General features: G+C 43.6%; 5 protein-coding genes across 6 annotated transcripts; 1 reads left to right on the top strand and 4 right to left on the bottom strand.

Moving 5' to 3' along the window:
• Nucleotides 1-219: 219 nt before the first annotated feature.
• LOC125769829 (general odorant-binding protein 56d-like) lies at nt 220-2093 on the bottom strand. Of its 2 annotated transcripts, XR_007419108.1 has the most exons (3): nt 1980-2093; nt 948-1901; nt 220-750 (listed from the first exon to the last, which is right to left on the bottom strand). XR_007419108.1 is itself a non-coding variant. In XM_049438716.1 (2 exons), exons 1-2 carry the CDS (start codon nt 2028-2030, stop codon nt 1554-1556), a joined length of 399 nt encoding a protein of 132 aa, XP_049294673.1. In that variant the 5' UTR covers nt 2031-2093; the 3' UTR covers nt 220-1553. The 2 variants fall into 2 exon arrangements, 1 of the variants encoding a protein (XP_049294673.1); XM_049438716.1 differs by having other exon boundaries at nt 220-1901.
• A 201-nt stretch (nt 2094-2294) lies between these two features.
• LOC125769825 (uncharacterized) lies at nt 2295-3785 on the bottom strand. The gene is made up of 4 exons (XM_049438710.1): nt 3368-3785; nt 3166-3282; nt 2982-3089; nt 2295-2892 (listed from the first exon to the last, which is right to left on the bottom strand). The coding sequence occupies exons 1-4, from the start codon at nt 3440-3442 to the stop codon at nt 2770-2772; spliced, it is 423 nt and encodes a 140-aa protein (XP_049294667.1). The 5' UTR covers nt 3443-3785; the 3' UTR covers nt 2295-2769.
• A 36-nt stretch (nt 3786-3821) lies between these two features.
• On the bottom strand, nt 3822-4859 carry LOC125769826 (uncharacterized). Its single transcript, XM_049438711.1, has 3 exons — nt 4716-4859; nt 4521-4637; nt 3822-4436 (listed from the first exon to the last, which is right to left on the bottom strand). Exons 1-3 carry the CDS (start codon nt 4779-4781, stop codon nt 4209-4211), a joined length of 411 nt encoding a protein of 136 aa, XP_049294668.1. The 5' UTR covers nt 4782-4859; the 3' UTR covers nt 3822-4208.
• A 123-nt stretch (nt 4860-4982) lies between these two features.
• Nucleotides 4983-5778, bottom strand: LOC125769828 (general odorant-binding protein 56d-like). Its single transcript, XM_049438715.1, has 2 exons — nt 5520-5778; nt 4983-5447 (listed from the first exon to the last, which is right to left on the bottom strand). Exons 1-2 carry the CDS (start codon nt 5571-5573, stop codon nt 5097-5099), a joined length of 405 nt encoding a protein of 134 aa, XP_049294672.1. The 5' UTR covers nt 5574-5778; the 3' UTR covers nt 4983-5096.
• A 2783-nt stretch (nt 5779-8561) lies between these two features.
• LOC125769548 (uncharacterized) lies at nt 8562-13309 on the top strand. The gene is made up of 5 exons (XM_049438281.1): nt 8562-8706; nt 8791-9134; nt 12581-12716; nt 12791-12934; nt 12998-13309. The coding sequence occupies exons 1-5, from the start codon at nt 8656-8658 to the stop codon at nt 13208-13210; spliced, it is 888 nt and encodes a 295-aa protein (XP_049294238.1). The 5' UTR covers nt 8562-8655; the 3' UTR covers nt 13211-13309.
• Nucleotides 13310-14985: the final 1676 nt, after the last annotated feature.

The raw sequence follows: 14985 nt of genomic DNA, 5'->3' as shown, positions 1-14985 counted from the left end.
TAGCAAAAACCAAAATCCAAAAAAAAGATATCCAGAAACACTTTGATGCAACCTGCAACGTCTCGGTTGTCCACGTTTGTTAAGGTCAGTGGCAAAGGCTCCACATCGCACTGGCTTTTAAGGGTTTTAATTTGTTTCTGGGGATTATTTTTCGGCGTTTATCTTTTCCACCTCGTAGCTGAAAGAACCTGGTGGAAACTATCCAATTACTATGCTAACGTTTTGTCAGCCATGCGAATATTTACTCTCATTGCCTACGGCAACGGTTCGTTTGGTGGCTGATTTATTGCGTTTTGTTTCCTTTCGAGAATTCCCTTGTCTTGCACACAGACGAATGACAAGTTCTGATGTGGACAAAGGCATGATAAAATGGCATTCCTGTAGCTTTCCTGTAGCTTTTTCTTTCCCGGTAGGCATTTGTCTAAATCATTAACCAATTGTAGCTGGAAAAAGATCGTTCGAAAGAAACACATCATCATCATTATCATCATCGCTCTAGAACTACACCGCAGGACATTCGGTAATGGAAGCATTATTTACAATGCACAACACAGTAACATACAAAAGAAAAACTAGAATTTCATCCAGTACAATAACAATAACAGAAAAAAAACATTAACACTTGACGTCCACTGTGGGCGAATAATTGAATGTCCATTGTTCATGTAGTACCTTCAAGCAACGGAGGTAAATCTTCATTCCCTTCCATAGTGGCCACATTGTGAGATTATCTGCAAAAACCTGGGGCAACTGTGACAATAGTGAAAAGAAGGCGGAAGAAAAATTACAACCATATTTCGCACTGAAGTGGTTTCTTTGTACAGTCGGAAGGCAACTGTGGGGTACAAAGAAAAGAAAATCTATCCACGCCCAGTAACACAACTGGACGAATGGGACAGCTTTTTGCAAAAAAGTAAGGAAATCTTTCCCGGTAATTGATAACTTACTTAAGTTTGTCATTCTGGTGGGAGACTTTTTTTCCGCATCTCTGTTTGCTTTTGGTTCCTGTGTAGCGATAGTCCACACCGGACGGTTCTTCATTTTCCGCTGCGTAACCTTAATGCGCTACAGGAACGGTTCTTTGATGTTGGTAACATGCCCTCGGATAAAGACAGACTTTCGAGAAATTGGTATTTGTGATGATTGTGTTCTTTGGACGCACTCGGAAACGGAATCAGAAAGTCACAGGAAAACCCATCTTGACCGACATAACACGACAACAGCTTGGGGGAATTTCCTGGAGCTCTATGCATATGGCGCACAGATTGACTTGTCCGTAGCGGAAATAGCTACATTGTGCAACGGAATTCACAACTCCTGCAACGCAGGATGTTTGTGCGCATAATGAGAGACACAACTTTGCTCCTATCCGCGAACACTAACCAAATATCCTTCCGGTAAGTGAGAACATTCTACCAAGAAATAGCAATAAAGCATTGTTTAAAAATCACATTTAATCACATGCACAAACTGTCGGAATGGATTGTGACACACAACTTTCCGTATCACGGTCCATCCATCGTAAGCTGACGATCGTTCTTGCGCCATCGATATCACAGCAGCGATGCCTTCTCCCGATGGTAACATTCCACCGCGCGGAATGCCGTCTCGCAGCTGTCCTCCACCTCGGCACTACACTTCTTCACCAACGCTTCCACCTTCGACTTTTCGCGATTCAACGAAAGCCGCTCGATGGCGTAGTCATTCTGCAACTTGCCGGACGCATCCATGAAGTTGGCCTGCTGCAGGAAGCAGCGCAGGAAACACTTCGTCTCACCGTCCACCTTCGAGAAGTCACCGTCCCGGAGTAGTACCAGATGTTCCTGGTTCAGGCTTTTATGCTGTGCCAAGCAACCGAGCGCGAACCCTTCCGCCTTCTTCATCTGCTCGTCGGTTAGCGGCTGTCACAGGAGAAGATTACACATTTTTTGGAAATCTGCTTCCATTTCTATACACCGATCCAACCATTTTCAACATACCTGAGCACCGACGCAAACAGCAAGCAGAACGGGAACCAACAGTAGCTTCATCTTTATGGAAGTGTCTAACACGAACTAATGCCTTCCGAACCATCTCAAGACCCCTTTTATAGGCCTCGGTGCCGGTATAGCTGGCCAAACACTAAAACTAATGTAACGCTTCGTTCTCGAACCGTAAAGCACAATCATACACATCGAATGGTGGGCAAATAATTACTATCTGCGCATCACATCGACCAGACCACCAGAACGACCTTCAACTACATTCGGTTAGCCGGTGGAAGATCTTGCATGCGATGATCGTCGCGGTTCGTTGTTGTTATTAGCGTATTTAGATACATTTTCCTACCCGCGTGCCCCACAACACAGCGTGACGCAGTTTGTGCTGTCCGGTTGGAAGTCTGTGTCTTACCAATTTTTGCATGAAAAATTGTAACCCATCGTCAGGTTGAAGAAAAAAAAACCCCCCGTATCCAATAGCCGTTCAATTACACTGCGGTCGATCTAATGATCCGGCTTTATTTAACGATGAAATAGTCAAAAGTCATTCTTTTTGGTTTCACGTTGCACTTAAAAACCTAGCATGGGGATGTTGGGGGATTGCGAAACAAGCGATTCATCTTACAATCAAATATAACTAAACATACAAAAAAAAGCTTCAACTGTACACGGTAATCAGATGCGTCCGAGCATCGATGCAACCACGCTCGTGCAAGACGCGCTGGGAAGGAGGGCGAATTGGAACGATGACCATGGCCATGATCTTCCGGTTGCTTTCAAGTAGCTGCCGCTAGAAGTTGCTCGAGACCCACTCGGAGACGGCCGTTTCGTGGATGCACTGGTACATCTCGAACCCCGTAACGCACACCGTCTGACCGAAGCGATCGATGCAGTTATCGTACACTGCTTGTGCCTGTGTAGTTCGGAAAGGTAAAAAAAATACAGAGCACAAACATAAGAAGCGAGATGGACAAAAAGAAGCAGTTTTGGTCGGTGACGTACCCCCTCCGGTTCTAGATACCGACCGGCAAAACCGATGATCAGCGTTTTGTTGTACGTATAGTCGTCGTACATGAAGCCTGACTTCTTCATCAAACATTCGGTAAAACACTGTAATTAGAGAATAAGGGACAAAGTCATCAGATATTCCGAATTCCTAAAACTCGATCAAACCGCCTCCAGCTACCTCAATAAGTGCATCTCGCTCAGTAAAATCGCCGTACTTCAGGGACACCACAATGTCCATATCCATGTCGAAGTCTTTCGTGCAGTGATCTATCGCACCTTTAAAGTCTTGTGCTTGCTGCAAAATAGAAAACACACCCCGCTCTTCAGAACATTACCAGAACTCTTCAGGAATTAAAGTTGCACAGTTGTGTCTCACTTACACAGCCTCTTCCAGCTAGCAGTAGTACAACACCGAACGCAACGATCAACAAGCACCAGCTCTCGAAAACACCCATCACTTAGCACTTTCTCCACCTAGCAAATACGGCACGTCTTCGTGCGTAATTCGTCACACTCGTTACCGACACCTTGACCCGCTAACCTTGTTGTTGTGAAGCGCTCCGGCTATTCCAAGACTTCAAGCTGTCCAACGTTCGGTGGTCCAAAGCAGACTGGGACCTGAACCCGGAAATCTTCTTCACCAAACGGCCAACCACATATGACGCCTAGGGGCTTGCTTTCTTTCGACCTCCATTCATTCATCCGTCGGGGGATGATTGTTAGAAATGTATCATGGCGGGCGTGTGATCCCGCCATCACACATAACATTGCGTGAGGGCAATCTGTTTCAGCATGCCACCATGACTACCGGTTTTCTTTTCTTTCTCTCTCTCCTTCTCTCTCTCTCTCTCTCTCTCTGTCTCTTTCTGTTTATCTGTCTCTTCTTCCCACTTTATTTCTTCTTTTTTTCGCGTCCGTTGCGATCGGTTTGTGCTGAGATTGGGTAGCACGGTCGGGTGCGAAATGTAGGAAACATAACGGTTCTGCCGATGCTCCCGATACCGATCGGATGGCGATGACTTCAAAGTTGGAATACGTAATTCTTTATGCACAATTTCAACTGAAAAAGCTTTCTGATATTTCATTTTGTTTCTTTCTTTCCACTCCACCATAATGAAAGAAGCTACCGACACTGGACACGAAACTGTCTGTACAGATAACAGGTTTATTTAAGCCATTTAAGTAGCGTGATTTTCGCACCACACACACACATTTGGCCGCCTATTTTCGGCTGTCCCACTTCTTGGACACATTCTCGTAGATGCACTGGTACACATTAAACGCCGTGACGCAGTACGTCGGTGTCACATTCTCGGTGCAGGTTTTATACACGCCCGCCGCAATCTCCTTCGAGACGAACCGATTCATGAAGCGCATGATCGTGTCCCGGTTGAATGTGAAGTTATCATTCATGAAACCGGCTCGTTTCACAAAACACTCACCAAAGCACTGTATGAGATTATTATGAGATTATTGCTATTTTAATACTAGCAATTACTGTATTGGTGTACAACTTCCCCTACAATATCTTACCTCCACGAAGGAGTTCCTCACGGAGAAGTCACCGGCACGCAACGCCTCAAAGACACTCGGCTCAATATCATATTCATTGCGACACCGGAAATACGATCCCAAAATATCTTGACCACTCTATTTCAATAGAAAGCAAAAATAGAACGACACAACAAAAACGTGCTTGCCGATTGCCTCCATAACGGAAATACTCACGCAGACTCGCACCAGCAGCACGACCAGGCACACCGATAGCAAACGGACGAAATTCAACCGTTCCATACTCACCTTTCGATAGTCAAATTTAAACTGAAGCTGGGGGTTCGCATTCGAGGGCAGCCACAAGATTTTTTGGTGCGAAGAAAAGTAACCCAAAGCCGAAAAACCTGCCCTGTTCTCCGGGAGATTTTAAAGTTGCGTTCCATGATAGTCCAAACCTGGAAAAGACATCCGGAGTACAAACGACAAACTTTCTCCCATTCGTTCAAGGTGCAAGATATCGTTTTATTGGTTTATTTTCGAGAGAACAAGTTATTGGAGATTTGTCAACAGTGGGATTTCAAGCTTCGGTTCAGAACAGCCGGAAAGTTGTCACTTCTAGATCAGCGAGGCTCGGTTTTCCATGTAACACTGCAGCAGACGGAACGAACGTTCGCATGCATCCGGACCGGCATTGTTGCGACAGCGGGCGACCAATTCGTCGGCCTTTTCCTGTCCATATTCACTGGCCAGCTTTTCCGTCAGTTCTTCCGTCTGCACATTACCGTCCTGATCAACGAACCCTGCACCCTGGAAGAAGCACTGCACGAAGCAGCGCGTGTTACGATCGGCATTCTCTGTGTCACCCGATCGGAGCCGGTTCACCTCCTCTTCCGAGGCACCCGTCTGCTGCATACACTTTCCCGCCAGCTGACGAGCAGCATCACGCTGCTCCTCGGTAATGGCGGCCTGGTAATGGTGATCAACTGATCAGAAGACGAACACGGAGGGAAGACATTGTTGTACGACCAGCAAACTTACCATGGCGGAGGCAACGATGGCACTGGCAAACACTAGACATGCGATAGTTTTCATTGTTGTAGTGGGGTTGAGGTTTTTTTACTTTCAGAAGTCAAACTGCTTTATGATGGACTGCTGAACATGTCACTACACTTTTATACTGCCATAAAACTTTGATAAGAACTCATCGCCGAACAAGACTACGGTGAAGTTATGAAAGAAAAGTTTAATGAAAATTTATTGCTATCGAGTACGGTTGGTGGGTAATTATAATTGTTATACTTTGATAAAGCGGTTAGTGCAATGAACTTTTGCTGATGACTCCATTCGGAAGAAGCATACGTTCGTGAGACTAAGCATTCATGTTAAAAAGCCCAAAAAGGTCGTTGAGAATATTATCTCGGTGTTATGTTCTTTCCGAGCTTTTCCTACCATTTTGAACCGAACGTCATCATGACATTTCCATCTTAACCTTTTTTTTTTCTTTGCCAAATCGACGATTCATTGTCGAAACCAATTGCCCTTTTCATGATTATCTCTCCAGCTGCAGTTAAATTATGGTACAATTAAGTATAATAGTCCCGACGGGATATCGGAAAAAGAAAGGAGTTTTCTACTGACGCCTCCCCTTCCCGTAGAAAGTGTTTCCAAAACGATCCATTTTCGCACAGCGAAAACCTAGACGCGTGCACGCACACACCTTCCTTTTTTCCATTCGTTGCTTCGGTGAAAACGATTTTCTCATTTCCTAACGATCAAAAAAAGAATCGAGGCACACACTTCCTCCGTACGATCCACCTTCTAGAGTCACATCGTTGATGAACGATTAGCAACCGATAAACGGTGCAACTACGCTGTAATTACGCTCTTTACGCCACAACCCCACTGTCATCCGAACCGGTTCCAGTGGGTGTGGTAAGGGTTTGAAGATTAAAATAGAATTAAAACACACATTTAACGAACGACATATACCTGACCCAGTGCCGGCGGAGGGTAAGCGAGATAGAAAAAAAAAGAAAACACTCTAATGAAAATATAATTCCAATCGTCATGCACTTTCCAGCTGAAAGCCGTTTTCCAGCTGCGTTAAAACATTTATAAGCGAACGGTTTGCAGTGGCGTTGGGTCACAGTCACACACTCTCCTTGATGACTGCAAATGACCATCAACTATGCTATTCTTGGCCGTGTGTAACGCACCATGCCGGAAGCAAAAAATGGAGAAAATGTTGATGGAAAATTTGGTGATGGACATATGCCGCCGGGAATAGTGGTACATTAAAGTTGACCTATATTGAATCGAAATTTGGGAACTTCTCGTTGAACTTGACAAGCGGTCCCTTGGCGGAGTCTATGGGAACGTGAAACATCTGTGCTTTTTTGCAGACAATCAATTTTGAGGTTCGTATCGTACAATTGGCCATCCATGCCAACCATGGTGCCGTGACCAGGATTTTAAATAATTTACGCTCTCATTTTCACGCTTCCACGAACAATCGATCAGTCTCCGGGGGTGTTTTGCACAAAAACACAAGCTAGAACTTTTAGCCATCCGTGTACATGGAACACCCTCTCTTCTTATCCCCTTCCCTCTTCCCTCCATCAGGTGCACGCCGGGTGCAATTTATTGTTGTGCATAATTTGTGTGATTATCCAGCGCGACAATAATTGATGTTCCCCGCGTCGTTCTGCATTCGTGGTTTGGTGGGTGAACATTTTTCAAGTCTATTTGACCGGGCTGAGGGTGCTAACATTGCAATGCCAAAGGGTTGATGATGAACAGCAGTCGGTTATTTGGGAAAAGGGGTTGTTTTTTCAATCGTGTGCTTACCCTAATTAAAACTCGTCGGTTTTCCCTTGGCGCCGATCGGCAAGCGCCACGACGATGCTGGTTGGACAGTACCGATGCATGGTGTGAGTGGACAGTAATGGGGTTCTTGTTTTTCGCGGTTGGAAACTGTTTATCGAGGATATTGGTTTTCCTTTCAGGTTCACAGTAATTTAAAACGCTTGTGGCTTATGAACTGAACTGCATTGATTGGGTTTGGTTTGGAAATTGAAACTCAAGCCAAATTTAAGGCTGATGCAATAAGTTACTAGGAGGATGAGCAACAAGTATATTTTTTTCCTATTTTTAATTATTTTTTTTTGTCACTTATAGTGGTGTGACCTTATTTGTGTATCTAGTATTACTTTTTGGTTTATTAAAAAAAATAATATTAATTTTTATTAAAGAAAAAAAACTTCTTAAGATAATATTTAAAGACAAAAAACAATGATCATCTCTATGCCGTCTGAAGTTGTTCTGACTTTAACATTTGTTAATATTTTTCACGCCCCAACTATATTTCCGACCCAACCGGATGTATGTATGTTAGTCAGCGCAAGTCAGTGTACTGCAGTCTCTATGCAACAACCAACGGTAATTGCTCTTACAGCGAGGTGATCTGTGGTTGCGGTGGAGATTAATAGAAGCAACAAAAATAAAAAAAAGCAGGCGCCACTTCCACCACCGAACCAGCCTACGATAAAAGTGAATTTCGCGGCGAACCGCGTCAATCACGCGACCCGCATGACCAGCCCCGGCTCTAAGCAAAGGCTGCACAGTTTGTTACTAGTCCAAGTTCAAGGTCCGTACGTCTGTACGTGTACATGGTTTTGTACTTTGGTAAGTTAATTATCTATTTTTTATTTTTTTTGTATGTGCTTCTCCTCTATCAGCTGACCCTTGTACAATGTAAGCTTCTAAGCGTACTAAAACGTTTCGTGTTGACTTATTATTCGTTTTCTACCCGTTGTTTTGCGGTGGAAGTACACTTCCGCTTGCGTCGACGTGCACTACTATGCACTTGTGATGGAGGAAATGCAACAGCTTCCCTTCCTGATGACAGCTCAGCTAACTAGCCACAACCGAGGTTGAGTGACTTCGCGTCCGGTCCGTCTGTTAAGGGGACTTGGGTGGGCTACCTTGGCACGGTAGCAGTCGGACTCCTTGAGCACGTCAGGTTTAGAACCGCAGTAAATCATTCGTCTTGCGTTGCTCGTGTTGGTTCTATATAAAGCGACGATAAATCTTCGTTCCAGCATCAGTCATCCACCAGCAATCGTCTGATAAGCTTCAATTCTTCCTTACCGGAATCGCAACCCACCATCCCACTATGAAGACGTTCGCCGCCATTGCTGTCCTAGCCCTGATCGCTGGCACTTTCGTAAGTAACGCAAAAACAGGACGAAATGAGTATCAATCTTTCCAATGTCGATGTTTTTCTTTTTATTCTTTCACTTCCAAAAAGGCTCTCACGATTGATCAGAAAAAGAAGGCCGAAGCACATGCAGCCGAATGCGTCCAGTCGACCGGTGTACCGCCGGAAACGGCGGCCAAACTGAAGGGTGGTGATTTTACCGGTGCCGACGACAAGACCAAGTGCTTCGCCAAGTGCTTCCTGGAGAAGGCCGGCTTCATGACGGACAAGGGCGATTTTGATGAGAAGACCATCATCGAGAAGCTGTCGGTTGATCACGATCGGGCAAAGGTGGAGGGACTGGTGAAGAAGTGCAACCACAAGGAGGCTAACCCGTGCGAGACGGCCTTTAAGGCGTACCAGTGCATCTACGCCGCTAAGGCTGCGGTCGTCTAAGTCGTCCAATTGGCAACTCTCTCTCTGTAGATTGTTCGGTTTTGGTTTGTTAAAATTTCTGTTAATAAATTATTTATTAAAAGCTCTTTTTGTGATAAATGAAAAATAAGGCTTTTTAAATACTGCACAAGACGTACAGTTGTTAGACCAAAAAAAGGTTCAAAGGTACTTAGTTCAAAAGGACAAAACTTACTCATGCAAAAACAATCAACAACATGAACAGTAATTTGAGTGACACATGTTTCGTTCTGTAACGATAGGATGTAAACCCTAAACTCCTCTTCCCAACCACAAAAACTTCCATTGCCTTAATTAGCATTCCCCAAACAAACAAAAAAAACAAGCAAACCTGTCAATTCCGTTCAATCAAGAAGGCATCCATTCGGATCGGTTTGCCGGAAGTCACTTCCAACTCGAATCTTCATTCCGAAGCATCATTTCATGTTTTACATTTTTTGAGAATAATTTTCCTTTTTCGGCTTTCGATGTTTTCCCTTTCAACTTGGTGAACCATCAACGGCAAACAGTTTGCACAAACCAAATCCCATTTCTGCAATGCGATAGATGTGCTACTGACAGAAGGAGAAAAGAGCAAAAAAAAACATCCCAAACCCGATACCAATACCAGAACCTTCCCATCAATCAAGGACGAGAATATTTCAACATTGTTGTCGTGACATCAGGCACCGATAAGAAACTAATCAACCAACTCTGAAGCTGGGTTGGGTGACCACAAAAAACGGCCTCAGTGTTGTTCTTTCGTGAGAAAGGGGATCAATGAGATTTTTTGTTTCTTTTGCCGTAGTGTTCTATTACCTGATAGTCGAACGATTCTGATGTCCATTTGGAATGTGGACCTCTGACTTCCTGTCCATTTCGAAGAAGTAATCTGGGTTGCATATTTATCTATAAATGAGATTTTGGGTCAAAATTGGAGATTTTTTGAAGATTCTTTAAGTTGTGTGCAGATATTTTGTTATTATATTGAAATTTGAACTTCTAAGTAAATTTTTGACAGTTATTACTAACAATTTACAAAAATGAATAAGCTTTAATTACAATTTAAACAATATTTTTTTTAAATCGTTCATTCTATCCGTTTGTCCCTAATTTTGATACACTATTCGGATGCGATAATCTCTATCCGTTTATCGACTAGATACTTCCTAATCGGTGCTTCCGGGAAAGCAACAACCAATAATGTCGTACCCCATACATCCATCCCTTACATTCGGATGGGAAAGGCACAGACACACACACATAAAACTGAACCTTAATCAACCGAACCCCACCTCGGGCCGGGTTTGCACCATTATCTACAGTCCATACAGTAGACCTTTTCCCCCCCGTCTTCCGTGTGTCATCAAATGTCTGCTGCCTTCTAATCGATCACCGGAACCGGACCATGTGGAGGCTACTGGAAAATTGCAAAATTAATTCCATTCGAATCAATTTGTAAATGGCACATCATTTGTCATCAGATGTCGCCACCGTCGAGCGGAAAACGATCAACCCCACCCTTCCTGCGTGGAGGGTGTTCCTTTCTCACAAACCACCAAACGATCTCATTGATTCTTACCACCGAACTACCTTTTGGCTGAGGTGAAGCACATACCGGCAAACATAACCTCAAACGAGCGCCAGGCAGCCCATGGGTGACGGCTGTGGCCAACCGATGTCTACCGATGTCAGGCCCCAACCCATCCGAAAAGCGATTCACCTGCCCGTCATCAGCGTACAGCATGATGAAGATACAAGTAACCGGTTGATGAGTCCGTTGCTTGGGTTCGGCCTGCTGGGCTCGGCCCCACGGTCCAAAACCGGAAAGACCGGATTGAATTAGACTTGTCGTGTTTCGTTTAATTTACCTTTCGTCTGAATTGATTAATTATGCCATTTTCCTGTCCCTTCGTCATGGTGCCAAAACTGACCTTAACTGATCCACCGACCCAGATCGAAATGCAAATCGTGCAGCAACATGTAGCATTATACCGCATCACTATTTACTTTTCGGAGCTCAGAATCGGAACGATTTCCATTAAGGCCTCAACGACTTGTCGCAATATGTATGTATATATTTCATCAAGATAAAACGCTTACTCCATGTCACGGTTGGATGTGACCTTTCCAGCATGACGCGTCTAAACGGGCCAGATACGTTGATTACTAGAAAGGAGCGTCAAAATAGCAAGTTCCTGTCCCGGCGAAAGGATTCGGATCTTTCGCTGACTTGTGACTGAGATCCGGAGGGAAAGTCAACACTCACTACTTCAGCAAGCTTGCCCACTTGGTCGTCGTTTGGTTTTCGTTTAAATCCTTTGGTCGATTATGGAAAGTCTTCAACCACGGGTAAGTTTATATGACTGCCCAGAACGTCCACTCGATGTTGGATGTCAAGAGGCCAGAAACATGCCGAAACTTGCCATCACACGCCCCCATGGATGATGTATTCCAGATGACAGCTAAGAGCGCTGTTCAGTACCAATTTCCAAACCAAGATCCAAGGCAGTTGAGTAAATATTTTAACAACCAAGATGAAACCACTCACCATCCTTGGTACGGCGAGTTACACAACGCATTTGGCTCACCAGTGAGTGCTAATTTCGGAAATGGACGTTAGAAGAGCACCGTTCTAATCATCACCTTCGACTTTGGAAGGTAAACCATTGTGCAACGATGTAACATACCAAGAACCTCGCTGATGCATCGCACTATATGGGAAAGTTTACTTTTGGGAATGTTGAGTCCAGATGCAAAAGATAACTTTCATTTTGGGACGTCCCATGGAGATTGTTTATGTACATGATACGTATTTGATTGAAAGTGCCAGATCTGGTCTAAAAACATCCAACATATTTGTTTTAATCTTCGCAAGAGCTTCTGCTCTGTGTTTTGTGTATTTGGATTAAGTAATTAATCAAGATCCGGAAGTTTAATAGCAAAAGTCTCAGTTATTTACGAAAGGGGGTTTTAAAATATTTGCAATGATTATAAACAGGGTCAATGTTGAAACTTTTCCACATTTCCCAACTCACCCCTTTTACAATCATTAAAAATAACTCAGTTCCGGATATAACTCCACTTTATTCCAGACACACTCGGAACAATGAAAGATAAGATTTTAAAATATTTATTTCTCCTCCATTGATGATTAATCTGGTTTACTTTTTTTTTCTTATCTCCCTCGCACAACTGGGAGAAAATCCCCTTTTGTTGCACCGTGAAACAAGCTTTCGTAGGCCACTTCCAATGCAAATGATGATGCACCTCCCACCGACACTTGATCGGAAGGCTACTCTCCAGCTTGCTACGTTCGACCACCCAAGCAAAGGTATTGCTGCACTAGAATAAGTTCTCGAGTTCTATTGTTTGATAGTGTAGTGTGGTGAGAAAGAAAACTCGAATGTCTCTCGCTCAAGGTTTCTTAGCAGGGCGGGGGCTGAAGTATAAAAATACACCAGAGATGCATGGCCGAACGATACTCCAGCAACAGGTGCGTTACGATGAAGTTCTTAGTGTTTGCTAGTGTGTTAAGTGTGATGTGCTTGGATGCACTCGTCCACGGGGCAGAACCAGCAACAGTAAGCAGTCTTGTGGGGAAGAATTCTTATTAAACTAGTTCTGATTTCAATGATTTGTTTTTAATGTCCGAAAGGGTCCTCCAAATCTGGAAGATGTTAGCAAAATTGCCAACGGGGAAGCATTCGCACTGGAGTGCTTAATTCAGAGCGGACTCAAGCTGGACTCGCTTGCTTCACTCTCCACTAGCGACCTGGATACGAATGGAAATAAAATTAAGGTAAGACTCTACGCCTCATAAAGCTGTTTTACACCAGTTCTAACAGACAACCCTCCCGCCCAGTGTTTGGTGAAATGTTTCTTCGAAAAAACAGGCTTCATGGATAAAGATGGTCAGCTGCAGGAGAAGACGATCACGGAGCAGTTGTCCAAGTTTATGCCACTGGAGCGCATTGAATCACTGATTAAAAACTGCAACTTCCAGGAGGCGGATGCGTGTGAAACCGCCTATAAAGTGACGGAGTGTTACTTCCAGAATAAGGCTGGATTGTTCTAAGTTTGCCAGCAGTCATGTGGTTGAGTGAGGTACGAGTGTCTACTCCACCATCTTTGTGTTATATGTGATCCGCGTCAATAAAATCCATAACATAGCGAATGAGTGACAGTGCTATACGTGCGATAAGGTGTGTTGCCATTATTACGAGATGCGTTGGGATCTGTGTGTGTTTGTTTTTTTTTATGTTAACACCCTACTCACCAGACAGGTTCGACGAGAATGGCAACACTAATGAGCATGATTAAATGCTGATGTTTGTAAGGTGCCTGTGCATGTGCGGCCAGTTCTCATCAATGATTCAGATTGTTATGAATGTGAAACTAATTTGTTTGTTTCTCGCAATCACAACTAGCGTTTCTACTATGGAAACAATTAAAGGTGCTTTAGTTTTGTCTGGCAATGAAAATAGTTATTATTGTCTGTTGAATTGTTTCGAGCAAATAAGACAATTGCTAATGGCTTGTTCATTAGCGTTGTATAATGAGTGAGTCAACCTGTCAATACAAAGAAATCCATTTGCGTGTTTTTTGATGAACAAGCTCGTGCAGGAGATATAAATGTTAAGGATTTTTTTTACTGTATAACGCATAAAAAATGGAAAAATCTATGCACTACTTTTTAAGATCTTTTTCTAACGATTAAATGAAGAACAGTAAACATTTGTTTTTAGGATCGTTTATTCAACCTTTATACTTTATAGTATTCGATGTGGCCATCGTTGTTCACCATTACTTTCTGGAGGCGGTAGCGGAATCTGCGGAGATCAGACGTCAAAACGAGGGAGAGTTTTTCAAAGTTTTTTACATGACTTCAACGTCGGGTTGAAGTCTGGGCTGCTACACTTTAGTGCCCCGGGGATAGTCCGGCGTGGCCGCAGACACTATGAAGCCATGCCTGATTGTTTGTGTGCCCAAGAGACCTAACATGGGAGAACCTTTATCAGGAGGTTCAAGCCGGTCTGCACGTGACCGGAAGACAACTTGGGAACTCCTGTTGAAGCAAGTCTACTCCGATAATTCGGTGAAAGTGGATGAAGGCTCGAGTATTTCTATGTCCGCCGGAGTTGAAATCCTTGTACTCTTTCAAATCGGGTAACGTAAAGAAGTGGTGAAGTGGCTGTCTTCGAAGATCTTTCCTTCGATTCCTGACGATTCGAAATGCCATTTTATCCTGTTGTGACTTTTGAATCCTTTTGGAGGTATGACACGACTCCCTGTCTTGTTTCAAGCCGGTATTCACCTTCAAGTCATATTTGGATTAAAATTGGAGCCATTTTCAACCCATTAGAAACAACTGATCGGAAAACCATGACTCCAACGGTCCGGTGTCTAGGAATTAAGATCTGTAGGAATATGGATCTGTCGATGGGCGAATTTGATACAGAATCGATGGTAAACAGTTTCTCATCATAGAATTCGATGATCGGTTGCTTCTACTTGAAACACGCTCAACAAAATCGTCGATCGTTCCAGCCATAGTTCTTTGATACGGTCAGTTAAAAGGTTAAAACGTTTTAAAGTAAAGTCGTGCCCTGGACTTTGAATTTAAGTCATCCTTGACTAATCTTCTCAAAATTGGCCAATAGATCGTACTGGTTTTTCCTCTAATTTTTCTTTTACGAATTTAACCTCTCCTAACCACTCCAACCATGAACTTGCTGGCATCCTGAGAATGGTTAACCATTGAGTTAATAACCATCAGTCTAAGCAATTTGTTATGGGGGTTTTCCAACGTGCACCAAACTGAACTTTATTCACGAACATCGTATACAACTT

Source organism: Anopheles funestus, chromosome 3RL (genome assembly GCF_943734845.2).
Source record: "Anopheles funestus chromosome 3RL, idAnoFuneDA-416_04, whole genome shotgun sequence".
Taxonomy (NCBI): Eukaryota; Metazoa; Arthropoda; class Insecta; order Diptera; family Culicidae; genus Anopheles; species Anopheles funestus.
The sequence above is the reverse complement of the archived record's forward strand: the minus strand, read 5'-3'. Positions and strand labels throughout refer to the sequence as shown.

Excerpts from the sequence above, each read along its gene's own strand:
- LOC125769829 (XM_049438716.1), bottom strand. The coding sequence starts at position 2,030 with ATGAAGCTACTGTTGGTTCCCGTTCTGCTTGCTGTTTGCGTCGGTGCT. Across the intron at positions 1,902-1,979 it reads CTGTTTGCGTCGGTGCTCAG|CCGCTAACCGACGAGCAGAT; the intron begins GTATGTTGAAAA and ends CTCCTGTGACAG.
- LOC125769825 (XM_049438710.1), bottom strand. The coding sequence starts at position 3,442 with ATGGGTGTTTTCGAGAGCTGGTGCTTGTTGATCGTTGCGTTCGGTGTT. Across the intron at positions 3,090-3,165 it reads AGCGAGATGCACTTATTGAG|TGTTTTACCGAATGTTTGAT; the intron begins GTAGCTGGAGGC and ends CTCTAATTACAG. Across the intron at positions 2,893-2,981 it reads GGTATCTAGAACCGGAGGGG|GCACAAGCAGTGTACGATAA; the intron begins GTACGTCACCGA and ends CGAACTACACAG.
- LOC125769826 (XM_049438711.1), bottom strand. The coding sequence starts at position 4,781 with ATGGAACGGTTGAATTTCGTCCGTTTGCTATCGGTGTGCCTGGTCGTG. Across the intron at positions 4,638-4,715 it reads TGCTGCTGGTGCGAGTCTGC|AGTGGTCAAGATATTTTGGG; the intron begins GTGAGTATTTCC and ends CTATTGAAATAG. Across the intron at positions 4,437-4,520 it reads TGAGGAACTCCTTCGTGGAG|TGCTTTGGTGAGTGTTTTGT; the intron begins GTAAGATATTGT and ends AATCTCATACAG.
- LOC125769828 (XM_049438715.1), bottom strand. The coding sequence starts at position 5,573 with ATGAAAACTATCGCATGTCTAGTGTTTGCCAGTGCCATCGTTGCCTCC. Across the intron at positions 5,448-5,519 it reads CCATCGTTGCCTCCGCCATG|GCCGCCATTACCGAGGAGCA; the intron begins GTAAGTTTGCTG and ends CACCATTACCAG.
- LOC125769548 (XM_049438281.1), top strand. The coding sequence starts at position 8,656 with ATGAAGACGTTCGCCGCCATTGCTGTCCTAGCCCTGATCGCTGGCACT. Across the intron at positions 8,707-8,790 it reads CCCTGATCGCTGGCACTTTC|GCTCTCACGATTGATCAGAA; the intron begins GTAAGTAACGCA and ends ACTTCCAAAAAG. Across the intron at positions 9,135-12,580 it reads GCTAAGGCTGCGGTCGTCTA|TATAAAAATACACCAGAGAT; the intron begins AGTCGTCCAATT and ends CGGGGGCTGAAG.